Genomic DNA, 14080 nt, shown 5'->3' with positions numbered 1-14080 from the left:
TATGAATAATCACAAAATATATATTTTCTAATATTTTATTTTTATTGTATTATTTCATACTTTTTTAATAATTTGTATTACTATTATAATATATAATTATAATAGGTTATTATTTTTTGTTTTGTGGTCTAACGATTCATCGAACGGTTAGGGATGAACTTGTCTTTAGAGCCGTTAGATGTAGGGCATCAAAACAGAAGCCCACAATCCCCTTTTATAGCTTCTTGCGGCGCATCTTCTTCTTTCTTCGGTAAACCCTAACAACACAGACGCAGGAGCAGAACTCGAAGGAAGAAGATGGTGCAGCGTCTCACCTATCGCAAGCGGCACAGTTATGCCACAAAGTCCAACCAACACAGGGTTGTCAAGACCTCTGGTAATTTATCCCATTGGGATATTCATTATTTGATTATGGTTCCGATCTAAACCTTTTTGTTTCTGATTTTCAATTCGATTCTAACGGGTCTGTATTTGGTGTTGCTGATATAATGCAGGTGGGAAGCTCGTTTATCAGAGCACCAAGAAGAGGGCTAGCGGACCCAAGTGCCCCGTCACTGGCAAGAGGATTCAGGGGGTGTGCTTTCTGTTACCCTGTCAACTCTCTCTCTCTCTCTCTCTCTCTCTCTCTCTCTCTTTTATGATGTGTAATTTTCATTGTTCTGTTATTGACTTATTTTGTTTGATGTTTTTTTTTTTCTCTCTTGTTATATGTTACTTTGCGTTGGACTAGCTATAAACGTTAATGATGGTTTATTAGATTCAAACCAGCTAGCTATAAACGTTGTTAATGATGATTTATTAGATTCAAACCAGCTGGTGTGTATAATTAAACATCGTGGGACTAAAAGGCGAACTATCGGGCATTAGTGCGTATAGGGGGGAAGGGTGGAACTTCCACATGATCATAGTTTGGATTTTGATTTATGTGATTGGCATGTGATAGTTCAGATTTATTGTTATTCCAATATGTTTGGTATTAAATGTTTGGCCAGATGGGTATATGTACTTTCTTGCTTCAAAATTTGTTTATATTAGAGTTTTATCTTTATTATGTTTTACCTTCCGAGCCTGTGAACAGGGTTATGAATGATTTAGGGTATTTGAAACCTTGTAAGATTGGCTTTTGATGAATATTTTTTACTGTAATTTGGTTGATGAAATGTGGAATGATGTGTGGTTCAGTCTTATTTTAGTTGGGTGGTATTCCGTGGATATATGATACAAACTGTTCTGTACGGTGTATGATTCTCCTTAGTGATTGTTCTATTTAAGTATATCTCGAAGCATTGGATTACTAGGTGTTTTTTGTATTATAGAGGTTCTGATTAATTTGAATAACCTTTTAGCTCTGAATTCTAAATTTTGCCTGATAATTGCAGATTCCACACTTGAGGCCTGCGGAATACAAGAGGTCAAGGTTACCTAGAAACCGTAGGACTGTAAACCGTGCATATGGTGGAGTTTTGTCCGGAAGTGCTGTCAGGGAGAGGTTTGTCTTAACTTTTAACAGCTAGTTTATATTTATAATAACTTTTTTTATTTAATTGTTTGGTCTGATTTGGCTTATAATTTGCTTATATTTGCCTCTTGTTCTACAGGATTATCCGAGCTTTCTTAGTTGAGGAGCAGAAGATTGTGAAGAAGGTCTTGAAGATCCAGAAGGCCAAGGAAAAGCAGGCCTTGAAGGGTTAAATTTGGACAGCAAAACGAGACACATCTTTTTGGAGGGCTGTTAGGTTTGAGTGGTTATAGTATATCACAAGTTTTATTAGAGCTGTTAATTGTGTTTTTATTATTTGGTTTGATTTGAACTCATTCTAGAGCAATTGTTAATTTCGTCGACAATGCCATTCTGATACGGTTTTGTTTGTCTCAATTTTCTCGTAATGGTTTATGTTTGTCATGTTTCTGCAAATAGGACTTCGCTACTCGCATTGTGATATATCTCAATTCTGTCTGCATCTCGGTTGTATTCTGATACAGCTATTAAAATCTCATTGCCATTCTGATACAGCTATTAAAATGCTTAAATTTTGCTAGGAAGAATATTTCCTTGATGTTGGTAATCGGTGGAGGTTGATGTTAGAGTTTGTTGGATAAACAGCATTAATGCTTGTGAGTTATTTAGAAAGAGTTATCTTAAGTCTATTGGAATAACATTCTTTAAAATTAGTTTCTGTTGGATTGCTGAACTTGAACATGTGCCAAGAATAATGGCTATTTGAATGACAACGATTTCTTAAATAGTATATCATCACCAGTGACTTTAATGTAAAAAAAGTTGAAGTATTCGATAGCCATCAACATGTCATGTAGGTTTTTCACATGCTTACCTTGTCTTTGCCATTTCATCATTTAGAACATCAAAGACATTCTCTAAGTTTGTTATTACCAGCTCAATAATAATTCATATAAATGTAATAAATGTAAGGTAATTTTTTGACATACATTAAGACAAGAGAGTCATACGAGAAAGAGAATCGTCAGCAATTATGTTGTGATAGTCTCTGAATATGTTGTCGACTAAAAAGCAAAAGAAAAGTAGTCACTTACATCAATGCATTTCCAACTTTTAAGTTTAAGTTTTACGTTTATTTTGATACTTTGATTGATGGTAAGTAGTATGATAATAATAATGTGCTTTTGGAATATTTTTCCAATAAGTTTATATTAGATATCAAATTTATGATAAAATTGTTGAAAACTGGTATGGTGCAGCAAAAAGAATTTAAAGAGTGTTACGGTAAATAACTAAGGACACAGATGAATTGGTTTTTTTAAAATTTGTAAAATCTGTTATTTTCTTTTAGAACTTTTAACAAGAAGTTGGTCAACTGAAAGTGATTGATTAATCATATAAATTGTGATTGATTTCAACAAATGAAGGAAAGAACTTTAACTCAATGAACTTGAAGAGAATATTTTGACCTTAGACACATTAAGTGTAAACTTTTTTTATTCATAAGACTTGATTCGAGGATACTAACACTTGAGAACTTTCTTTGGTTTAGTTTCCTTTTCATTCAAAGAGAGTTTTTCTTAAGTATAGAATTCTAATACTTTCAAATGAAAAGATAAACTTCTAAGAGCAAAGACCTGTATTTATAGTCTAAGGCTCAAAAAATGAAAAGACAATTCTCAATTACCAAATATAATCGATTATCAAAAGTGATAGTCGATTATTTCAAGTCGTTATGAGTTTTGAAAAAATGTGATAATCAATTATCTTTAGTGGTAATCGATTATTTGCACAACCTGGACAATATTAAATCAAACAGTGATAATTGATTATTTTATGTAATAATCAATTATTTGCATGAACAATCTCTTTCTACTTTGGTTCATGATAATCGATTATCTGTTGTGATAATCGATTATTGACGCAAAGAATCTCTAACTAAGAAAACTTCTAAGTACTTTTACAAATGCAAAATTAATCCTATACAATTGTTTCTACAAAATCCTTTAACAAAGTATGTAAACAACTCTTCAAAGCTTCAAGTGCATCATCATCAAAATCTCTTCAAAACATCAATGTTTCTCGTTGGTAACAAAAATTACATTGCACACAAGGAAAAAATGTGCTGTAAAAAAACTTACGATTTTTATCATGAAAATATTCCATACTTTGTATTCAATATACTAGAAAAGAAAGGCAAATTCTTTAAAATAAAAAAATTTCATTGGTGAATGCTTTCACATTCTAAAAGATATTTAACCTTTTGAAGTTTTTGTGTTAGAGAATTTAGTATTAACTTTTCTGGTTTATTCTTACCATATTTTCTTGTAGTTTGAATTTACTTATCATCCTCTTTAGTATTAACATATTTCTCTCATTAAGCATATAAACTTATTTATAAGTTATTTTCAATTCTTTTGTTAAACGAGCCTTTTTAAACGTTAAAGGAAGTATGAATTGTAGTTGAGTTATTATGAGTTGAATTTAATTGTTGTAAACTTATCAAACTATTGATAATAGGAGTGACATTCTCTAAAGAAAACATATCAAACAAAGAATTAGATTCCACTAGCACACTACCATCAATATTCTCAACAAAAAAAGATCAATTCACAACACAAGTATTATCATGATTAACCACCACTAACTCAACTGGATACTTTATCACAGGTTCCATCATGGGCTTAACCAATTGAGCTAAAGAGCCTTTAGTCTCATTCTATGTACCAACCACCTTAGGACAATAATGTTGTATTTTTATGCCAACTGTTTTCTCTCCACGAGAAATAATATTGACATGCTATTGTAATCGTCTACAATTAGATAGATTGTGACCAATCATCTTACAATTTGAACAAAATAAAGCCAATTTCTCATAATCCATATCAATAATAAACACAAATCCTGACCTTTCCACCATAATTTGATTAGGCAAATCAGATAAGAAATCAACATCGACTGAAACATGTGCAAAAAAACCTCAAGACTTATTCTTGGTATAATAATCTAAAGATAAAAGTATACAAATTCTACATGTTATTGAGAAAATCAGTTTCATGAAGTAAAAAATATGATATTGTTGTCTCCTAAATAGAAAAGAACATTCGATCATTTAGTAAGGCACAAAGGCCTAACGACAATGTATGTGTTTTTTTTTTATTTTTGTTTTCTTTATAATAGTTAATTTTTCTTTTAACTTGAATTTCAGTTTCTATATGTGATAACAGTCTAAAAACCGTTATTTTCATGCTTAAATTTGATAGTAAAACACACCCTTTATGGCTTAGAATGGACTTTAAATCAAGTAAAACACTTAGTTGTGTCTTGTGAGAGTCAAAAGTTGGTTTTAGCGATATTATGCTTGTTTTACATTGTTTTGCAGGGTTTTTAGATGAATTAAAGATGAAAGTGAAGTAAGGTGGACTTAGACCTATGAAAGAAGGAGAAAAATGATGAAAAGAAGGGTCAAGTGAGCCGTTGAGCGCTAGAATGGTCCGCTAAGCGCTCAGAGCGATTAGAGGGAAACCGCTCAGAGACAAAACTGACCGCTGAGCGGTCAAAGCGACAAGAGGCAAACCGCTGAGCAGTGAACTTAGGCGCCTGGGCGGTTGTTTGTTTTTATTAGCTAGATTCTGTAATCTTTTTGTTATCTTTTTGGGCTTATATATAGCCTCAATACAAATTAGAAGGGGATACTTTTGGCAGAGAGAAACGTCCAGAGCTATTCCACACACCTTGGAGGAGGTTCCTTGGATGCTTAGGCTCCAATCAACCAAGTTTAGGGTTATCTCTTCCATTCTTTCATCATATTTCATCTAGTTTCACCATGATTATGGTGAACTAAACCCTTTGTTGTTGGGGAACAATGTAATCTTTTGAAACTCTCATATATTCAAATTCTTATTTATTTCATATGCTTGTCATATACTTGTTTATCAATTGTTGGGTTCTCATCTTTGCTTAATGCTTTTATTATTTAAGTCATTCATTAAAAGTNGTTTGTCTTTATCGATATGGGGACGTATGGTAATGTCATGAACTGGTGAGAAATTCCTTGATTATGCTAATACCGCCTAGGGATAGGGGTAGGACAGTCAATTGTATTTGCTTCCGATCGCATTGCATTATTGGTTACTAGGGGAGGCTAGGGATAGCAAGCCAGTAATTAATAATAATAGGCTCTTTTCACCAAGGGATTGGGTTAAGGGTAAACTAGAAAGTTTGCATGGCAATTGGATAAACAAGTGAAGTAAATAAGAAGAGTAGATATATGAGAGTGGATAAGATGAAATTGTAAACCCCAACAACACCATTCATCCATAGTTTCTTAAAACCAATTGAATCAACTGCATTTGCATGTTTATTTTTGTTCTTTGCATATAACCACCAAATTAATTCTTTTCTCAAGTCTTATGTGATTTGTTTACATGAAAAGTAAGGCCTAAGAGTCCTTTGGGAAGAAAGATATTGGGTTTACCAATTATATTACTTGATAACGATATGATACACTTGCCAGTGGCTTAACAATATGTAAGTTTTTGTTCGTACGTTTTTCATTGTTAGTTCATTGAATTTATTAAGAACGAAAACTGACACACCAAGACAACAATTCTATTGACAGTAATTTTGGTATAGAATGGCTTTCAACATTTCAATTTTTTTTAAGGCTTTAACATGGATGTGAAGACATTTATGGATTCATAAGACTTAGGCACAACTCACAGGATCATAGAATCAAAGAAAATGACTCAAAACATAACCTAAACCCGTGATACAAGACCCAGAACTCTACACATATTCATAAAGAAAAATTGAAAGCCTAAGAACACAACATGGTTTGATTCAAGAAAAAGAAGTAGTTTGAATCAAAATTCAAAAACATACAACACATATAAATGAATCAAACAACATACAAGATATGGTGAATAATATGAGACAACAAGAAAATGACAACAAAGATGGCTAAGAACTTAGACACTTATATCTTGTAGACCTCCAAGATAGTGACTGTAACTCTAGATACCAAATAATGGAGAAAAAGTGATGAAACTCCATGGAAGTGAGATGATGTAGTGGAAGAAATTGACAAAGAAATGAATGTGCTTTTAATGGTGTGGTCTTAGTGTGAATCCTTGAAGAAGGTTGGACTAACCTTGAAAGGTAAAGGTAGAAGAAGTTCAAATTTTAAAAAATCTCCAATGAAAACTTAAGAAAGATGAGAGTTGCAATTTTGGAAAAGGTTTCACAATTATCATTCAAGTTCTAAGAATTATACAAAGGGGTGTCTCTCCTTTTATAGGTGAAGAAGAAGGTTACAGTACAAAGAATCCTTAAGGAGCCTAAACCATTTAATGAGGAGCCTAAACATTAAACGATGAGTTTATGCTTATAAATAATTACTCAAAGCATTCTCCATCATTAAATGAGGAGCCTATGCTTGTATCTAACCAATCAAAGCATTAAATGAGGATGCTCTAACTAACTTGGTCAAAACATTAAATGAAGAGGCTCCTTGTAACTAACCAAACTCAAAGTGAAACTCGTTTAGGTGCTAATTACCTTATTAAGGCCCTAATGATGCTCTAAGATACTCTTAAAGGCATCAAGCCTTCTAAGAAAAGTTAGACAATGTCTGGCCAAATACAAGGCCTAAAATGAAACTATATTACATATTTACAAGGCTTAAGAGAAAGTAAGAACAAACTTGAAAACACATCTTCCACAGGATTGGAAGTCTTTGAAGTCCTTCTTCTTCTTCTTCCGTTCTCCAAGCACAAGCTTAAGTTGATGCTCCCTAGATGGTTCTCCATTAAGCTCACAAGATGGTTTCCATCATATCCTTCCTCTTGAAAAATGATCTGTCCTTAGATCGAAAAGATATTTAGCGAAGCACAAGTTTGGTAGTTGATCTCCTCCTAGATCAAAGATGTACCTATAATATCCATTAAACAAAAAATTAAACGAATTTCTGCCTCATGGTAAATGTATATCTAAAGTAAAAATCAAATGAACAAATCCCTTTTGTATTTTTGAAAAGATTTTCTTTAAGGAAAATTATTTTAGTTCCTTCATGAAAGGAAATTATTATATTTTTTACAGACTAAAACTTTTTCTTCACTTGATGAAGAATGAGAGTCATCCAGGCTTCTAGTGTCTTGATCCTTTAAAAACAATGTTCTTTTATGAGGACATTCAACATAAATGTTCCCTATCTTTCAAAACACTTGAAGTATTGAACACCTCTTGTTCTAGTTTCTTTAGATTTTTCTTTAAAAGTAATAAGACCTACTTTACAAAAATGTTTTTGTTCACCTTGAGTTATTTGTAACTTATTATTAGGCAACAACAACACAAAGTGTGATTTTTCAAAAGTTATCAAGGAGTTAAAATCAATGGAGAGTAAAAGTGAAGTTAAAAGATTTTCAAAAGTAGAGGTTGGGATCAAGAAATAAGAATCATCAATGAAAGGATAAGAGTTCAAAGTTTAGAAAACTCCCTTTAGAAATATCGACTCAATTATAGTTGTGGGAGTGAGGGGTACCTTGAGTAGCACTTCAATCAAGAGCTTGTCAACTTTCTCTTTAAACTCTTTCTCTTTATGAAAAAGCTCTTTTTTACTTCTACTACTTTCTCCATCTCTTACCATGAGTTTTCTCTTTTCATGTTTAAGCTCTTGATTTTCTTGAAAGAAGGTAGAACAAATTTTCTTCTCAAGCATGCTCTTAGATCATTCCAATCTTTAATTGGTGATTTCCTATTCATTTGAACATCAAATTGTCTTTGATGCCATAATTTACATTCATGCCCTATGAACTTAGAAGAATGCAACCAAAATATATGAAACTTATTACACTTAATAATGAATGGATGAAGTTTTTCAACTTTCTTTCCAAGCTAAGTACGACACTAGATCAACTTCACTACCAAAATATGGAATGTCATTCTCAGCTCTTAATTGCAACTCATCCTCAGTATACCTATAATGGAAACAATCATGATCCCAAAAAATGATTATACAAATGAAAATGGTAGAAGTCATCATTATGGGGATGTTTCTCTATTGTACCTTCTTCTCCTATGTGAGGTTTTCTTTTTTTGTTTTGGTTAAATATACGTTTTAGTCCTTATATTTGTACCCAATTCTCAATTGGGTCCCCATGTTTTTTTTTTGTCTCAATTGCGTCCTAATATTTGTTAATTTTAGGCAAAAAAGCCCTCACCGTTAACTAGTCACTGACGCCGTTTATACTGTGCTGATCTGTAATGGATATTTAGTTTTTAATTTAAGTAATTCCATTACGTGGAATTTTGATTTAAAAATAATGCATTTAATTGACACGTATATATTTGTATAATATGTTTTTAAAGTGTTTTTATTTTAGTTAAGTTGGGGATTAGGGTGTCTGAACTAGGGATTTGGTGTCTGAGAGCCAAAAGGAGAAAAGCTCTGAGTGCATCCATTTCAGCCACCCACACTCGTACTCCGTCCAGCCTTCGCCCAAACGGACAACAGCCGCGCCACCATCTTCACCACCACATCGCCGTCAACGGCGTCACTGCCGTTTTTTCCTCTCGCGTCGTCCTAGGGTTGGGGTTCTTCCACCCTTGAGCGCAGTCAGCCATTGCTTGCCTCTTTGCCACGAAATGCCATCAATGGCGTCGCCGGTAACGATTCGTGACGTCGGAGCCACCACCGGCGGAGGAGCAAACCTGTCCCTCCCACTGCGCGAAAGAAAACACGGAGTCGTCTCTTTGCGTCACGTGATCTAGGCGAGCTTGGCCGCCAAATGTTCGTTCTCCTGCGCCGTTACTGGTACTACGACTGCTCAATCTTAGTCGCGTCACCGGAGAACGAAATCCCCTTCTCTCGCCAGCCTAGGGTCGACTTTCCTCCCTTGAACACCGCCATTCACCGACCCCACCTTCTCCATCCTCGAGGTCACGGCTTCCAAACAGAACACACTTCTACCCTTTTCTTAACTTTCATCTTCGATTTAGTTTCCCAGGGGAACAAAGTTGTATAGTAATGAATGGAATTTCCGATTTTATGCTTGCTTGGGTATTATGCAGGTTTCTGTTATGGTGTTGTGTGCGTTGATTTCGGGCTTCTATTATGGTGGCTATGGGTTGATTTTGTTCGTGTAGGTGCGTTGAGAATAATGGTACTGTTCTGTGTGTATTTAGCGTTGTGGTGGTTGAATGAGATGATGAATGTGGAAATAATGGGTCTTAAGCTGATAGTGAAGTGTTGCTTCTTTGTTAAGGAGGATGTCAATGGAGATTGGTCAAGTGAATCATGGATCTGTTGGAGGCTAAGGTGAAGAACTGAAAATGAATGGGAAATGTGGTTGGGATGGTCACGGGTGAGAGGAGCTGAGAAAGTCTCGAGCCAAAGGGGAGGATTCTCCGTTGAGTGAGTAGAGCAGAGAGTGAATGATCAATCCCCAGTAGTCTCTCCCTTTTTCTCTGTTTTTTTTAGTTGTACTCTGTTTTTTTAAATCAAAATTCCACTTAATGGAATTACTTAAATTAAAAACTAAATGTCCATTACAGATCAAGATAGTGCAAACGACGTCAGTGGCTAGTTAACGGTGAGGGCTTTATTGCCTAAAATTAACAAATATTAGGACGCAATTGGGACAAAAAAAAACATGGATAAGTGCATATTTATGTCCACATTTATGCTTTAAAGTTAAAATTTTTGATAGAATATTTGTGCTTAAATGATTGATTTGTAGAGGATTTGTAATTATTGGATTTAGTGTGTTTGGAAATAAAAAGGGCTTAAAAAGTGATTTTAATTGCATAAATTATTCTTGGATGTTCTAATATTTATTTGTGCAGCTGAAGTTAGAGTTTTATTGGTCCAAATTGCAATTTAAAGCCCAAAATCAGATTTTATTTGATAAATAATGACAGATGGGCCAAATAGGCAATCTTTACTCTTGCACCCCCATATTTCCCTATATGCACCCCTCAGTTCTAAACCAGGCCAATACTAAAGCCCAACAGAAACCATTTTCGCCTACACCCCCTAATTCACTATACACACACCTCCTACTATTCCTAAGTCAGACTTCATCAAATTACGCCATGTGGCATTCACCCACTAATAGATCCAACCATCCAGATGATGCCATGTCATTAATCCTCTGCACACCAAATGAACCAATTAGGTATTGCCACATCATCGCACTTGCCACATCATCATCTTCCCAGAAACCCTAATTCCCAATTCAGAAACCCTAATCCTCTTCCCTAGCCGCCGCCGTCAATGCCGCAAGACGCCGCGACGGCCAATCAACAACCCTTCCCTATCATCCTCGTCGCCGACAGACATCATCCCAATTCTCAACGACCACCTTGAACGCCACAGATCCTCCACCAACGCCGGTGGCCACCAAACCCCAAAGCCGCCGACGCACAACACCATCTTCATCCTCACGTAGAGAAATCTCCATTGCCGCCGTCCACACCGTCAAGACCATCACTGTGAGAAACCCAAATCGCAACTTGTAGAAACCCAGATGCAAAAATCACCTCAAACATGCACCCTCACCATCGTTCTCGCATCTTCACGAGTCCGCCATTCGTGCAGCAGAACGACCACCATCTCCTCATCAACGTCGCTGCCATGACTGCAACCACGAACTCCGCCACTGCCAACGATTCGCACCTCCACACAGAAAACCAGCCAAGAAACCCAGAATCAAACACTTCTCCACCATCGCTCAGCCATCGTCATCCGTCAAGGCCGCCACCATCAGAAACCGAATTCGCACCATGGCCGTCGCGACCTCACCATCTTCGCACTTCCGCCGCACCACCTTGATGCGCTTTGAAGAAATCTCCTCCATCACCGCATCAGAACCTGCATCAAAACCAGACTTGCAATAAACCCAGCAATCGCAGAAACAATCGCGCCTTGAAGAGACCATGCGAGTTCTTCACTCTCTCCATGACGGCGTAGTGCAGGGGAAGCAGCAAGGTTTTTTTTTTTCCCCAAATCTGCAAACCCTAATTTGGGTAGAAAGGGAGCAGACACGTGGCAGCATCTCATTGGCGTGTCATTTCTCAGTCAAAGTTAGTCAAACAGGCCTTCTCTGGTCAAAGTCTGGTCAACTAAGTGGCTCTTTTGTAATTCTGAAGAATTCTTAGGGGNTGAAGTGCAGATAAAGGAAATTTCAGGGTTATTATGTAATTTTGGAAAATTCAGAAAAGATAAAAGATAAAATTCAGTTGTTGAATTAATTTAATTGGGAAATATCAACAGAAAATATCTTCCAAATNATGTTATAATTATCTAAATCTTTTAGTTATTTGGAAGATATAAGATAAAAGATTCTATCAACTGAATTTTCAGAGTCTAAGCCCAATCAAGCCTATATAAAGAGACCTAGGGGAGACACAAAGGACACCATTCATTCATCCATTCATCCACCACTGCTTTCACTCTTCTTTCATTATGTGTTTCTAAGCTCCTAGGGCTATTCTGCTGTAATTTCATTATGGATTCTGGGGTTAAGTGAATTAATGCAATTGTTTATTTTGATTATTGATTTAAGTTATTCTCTTTCTATGTCTTTCATCTCTCTATCATATTAAAAGCAAAGATTTTTGCATCATTATGTGTTTGAATCTACATGCATATTAATTATATGAGTTCTAGGGTTTCTNGGTTTAATTGAGAATCTACTTTGATTTAATTTAGGAACTTTCATATGATTAAATGGTTTTTACTATCAGTTGAGAATGTACTTTGGTTGGTAGTAATAATTTCAACTAAAATCAATTGAGAATTTACTTTTATTGATTAACTTTTAATTTGGTTAAGAGATTTAAGAATAGACATGATTAAACACAATAAACTTGATTGAGAATGTACTTTGGTTGAATTTATTGTGAATAATCTAGAAAGGTCTTGCATTTGATTGAGAATGTACTTTGATTAACTGCATGATCGCCATCAAATTAATTAAGAATGTACTTTAATTAATTTGAAACTTAAACAATAATCAATTGAACAATGATTTGTGAATAACCGATGATGAATCTATTTTGGAAAAGCAGTGGAATTAGCCTGTTTCTTCATAATTGTTTTTAAGTTTTCTATTTGTTTTACAACAACCTTTAAACATCCTCATTTTTGTTCTTAAGCATTGCATAGCATACATAAGTTTCAGATATTCGAAAGCAATTCCGTGTTCGTTGGGAGACGACTTAAGGTTACTTTAGCCCTATCTACTTTCTTGAATACTACTAGGCAATACTGAAGTTGCCTTGAAAAGTAGTATTGATTTGATAGCTTCAACGACAGCTTATCAGGACCCAATTGAGAATTGGGTACAAATATGAGGACTAAAACATATATTTAACCTTTTGTTTTTCCTTATTTTGGCTCATCATGTATTGGGGATACATATTCTTCAACTCACTCATTGGAATTTTATCTTTCTTTTGTTGTTGAAGTTCATCTCTAAGATGGATGCCCTCTCAACTATTCCTCAAGTACACTAGAATTATGAGTCATGCTGTAAAACTTATTTCACAAAGGTTTTTGATAACAGTTGAAAACACCATTATTTTATACTTAATTTTGACACTAAAAACACCCTTTATGACTTAGAAACTAGCTTGAAATCATGCTTTTGCTTAAGTTGAGAGAATAAGAGAGTTGAAGGTGGTATTATTGGTTTTATGCTTTGTTTTCCTTGTTTTGACAGGAATTAAGACGAATTGGATGAAAGAAGTTGAAGTAGCAAGGAGTTGGACTCAGGAAAAGCTGGAAAATAACATAAAAGAAGAATCCCAGTGATAACGGTTTAAAAACCGTTATTTTTATACTTAAATTTGATATCAAAACACACCCTTTATGGCTTAGAATCAAGTAAAACACTTAGTTGAGTCACATGAGAGTCAAAAGTTGGTTTTAGAGATATTATGCTTGTTTTGCATTGTTTTTCATTGTTTTGATGAGAATTGAAGATGGAAGTGAAGTTGGGAGGACTTAGACTCAAGAAAGAAGGAGAACAAGGAAGAAAAGAAGTGTCAAATTCACCGCTCAACGCTATTTTCTAGCGCTGAGCGCCAGACTCGAGGGAGCAGCCACTGTCTCTCGCTCAAGCAGTGCCGCTGAGCGTCCAGGCGATTAGAGGCAAACCGCTGAGCGATGAGATGGACTGCTGATAACGGTCTAAAAACCATTATTTTCATACTTAAATTTGATAGTATAACACACCCTTTGAGGCTTAGAATGAGCTCTAAATCAAGTAAAACACTTAAGTTGAGTCTCTTGAGAGTCAAAAGTTGGTTTTAGAGATATTATGCTTGTTTTGCATTATTTTTCAGGGTTGTTGGATGAATTAAAGATGGAAGTGAAGTAAGGTGGACTTAGAACCATGAAAGAAGGAGAAAAATGATGAAAAGAAGGGTCAAACAAGCCGCTCAGCGGCAAAACTGACCGTTGAGCGGCCAGAGCGGCTAGAGGCAAACCGCTGAGCGGTCAAATTAGGCGCCTGGGCGGTTGTCTGTTTTTTTAGCTAGATTCTGTAAATCTTTCTGTTATCTATCTGTTATCTTTTTGGGCTTATATATAGCCCCAATGCAAATTAGATGGGGATT

General features: G+C 35.2%; 1 protein-coding gene across 1 annotated transcript; it reads left to right on the top strand.

The window, feature by feature from the left end:
* The first annotated feature begins 216 nt into the window (after window positions 1-216).
* LOC106776912 (60S ribosomal protein L34) lies at window positions 217-2011 on the top strand. Its single transcript, XM_014664385.2, has 4 exons — window positions 217-376; window positions 495-574; window positions 1380-1489; window positions 1599-2011. The coding sequence occupies exons 1-4, from the start codon at window positions 298-300 to the stop codon at window positions 1690-1692; spliced, it is 363 nt and encodes a 120-aa protein (XP_014519871.1). The 5' UTR covers window positions 217-297; the 3' UTR covers window positions 1693-2011.
* Window positions 2012-14080: the final 12069 nt, after the last annotated feature.

Source organism: Vigna radiata, chromosome 11 (assembly GCF_000741045.1).
Source record: "Vigna radiata var. radiata cultivar VC1973A chromosome 11, Vradiata_ver6, whole genome shotgun sequence".
NCBI classification, from domain to species: Eukaryota; Viridiplantae; Streptophyta; class Magnoliopsida; order Fabales; family Fabaceae; genus Vigna; species Vigna radiata.
Note: the sequence above shows the minus strand (reverse complement) of the source record. Positions and strands in the feature narration are given on the sequence as shown.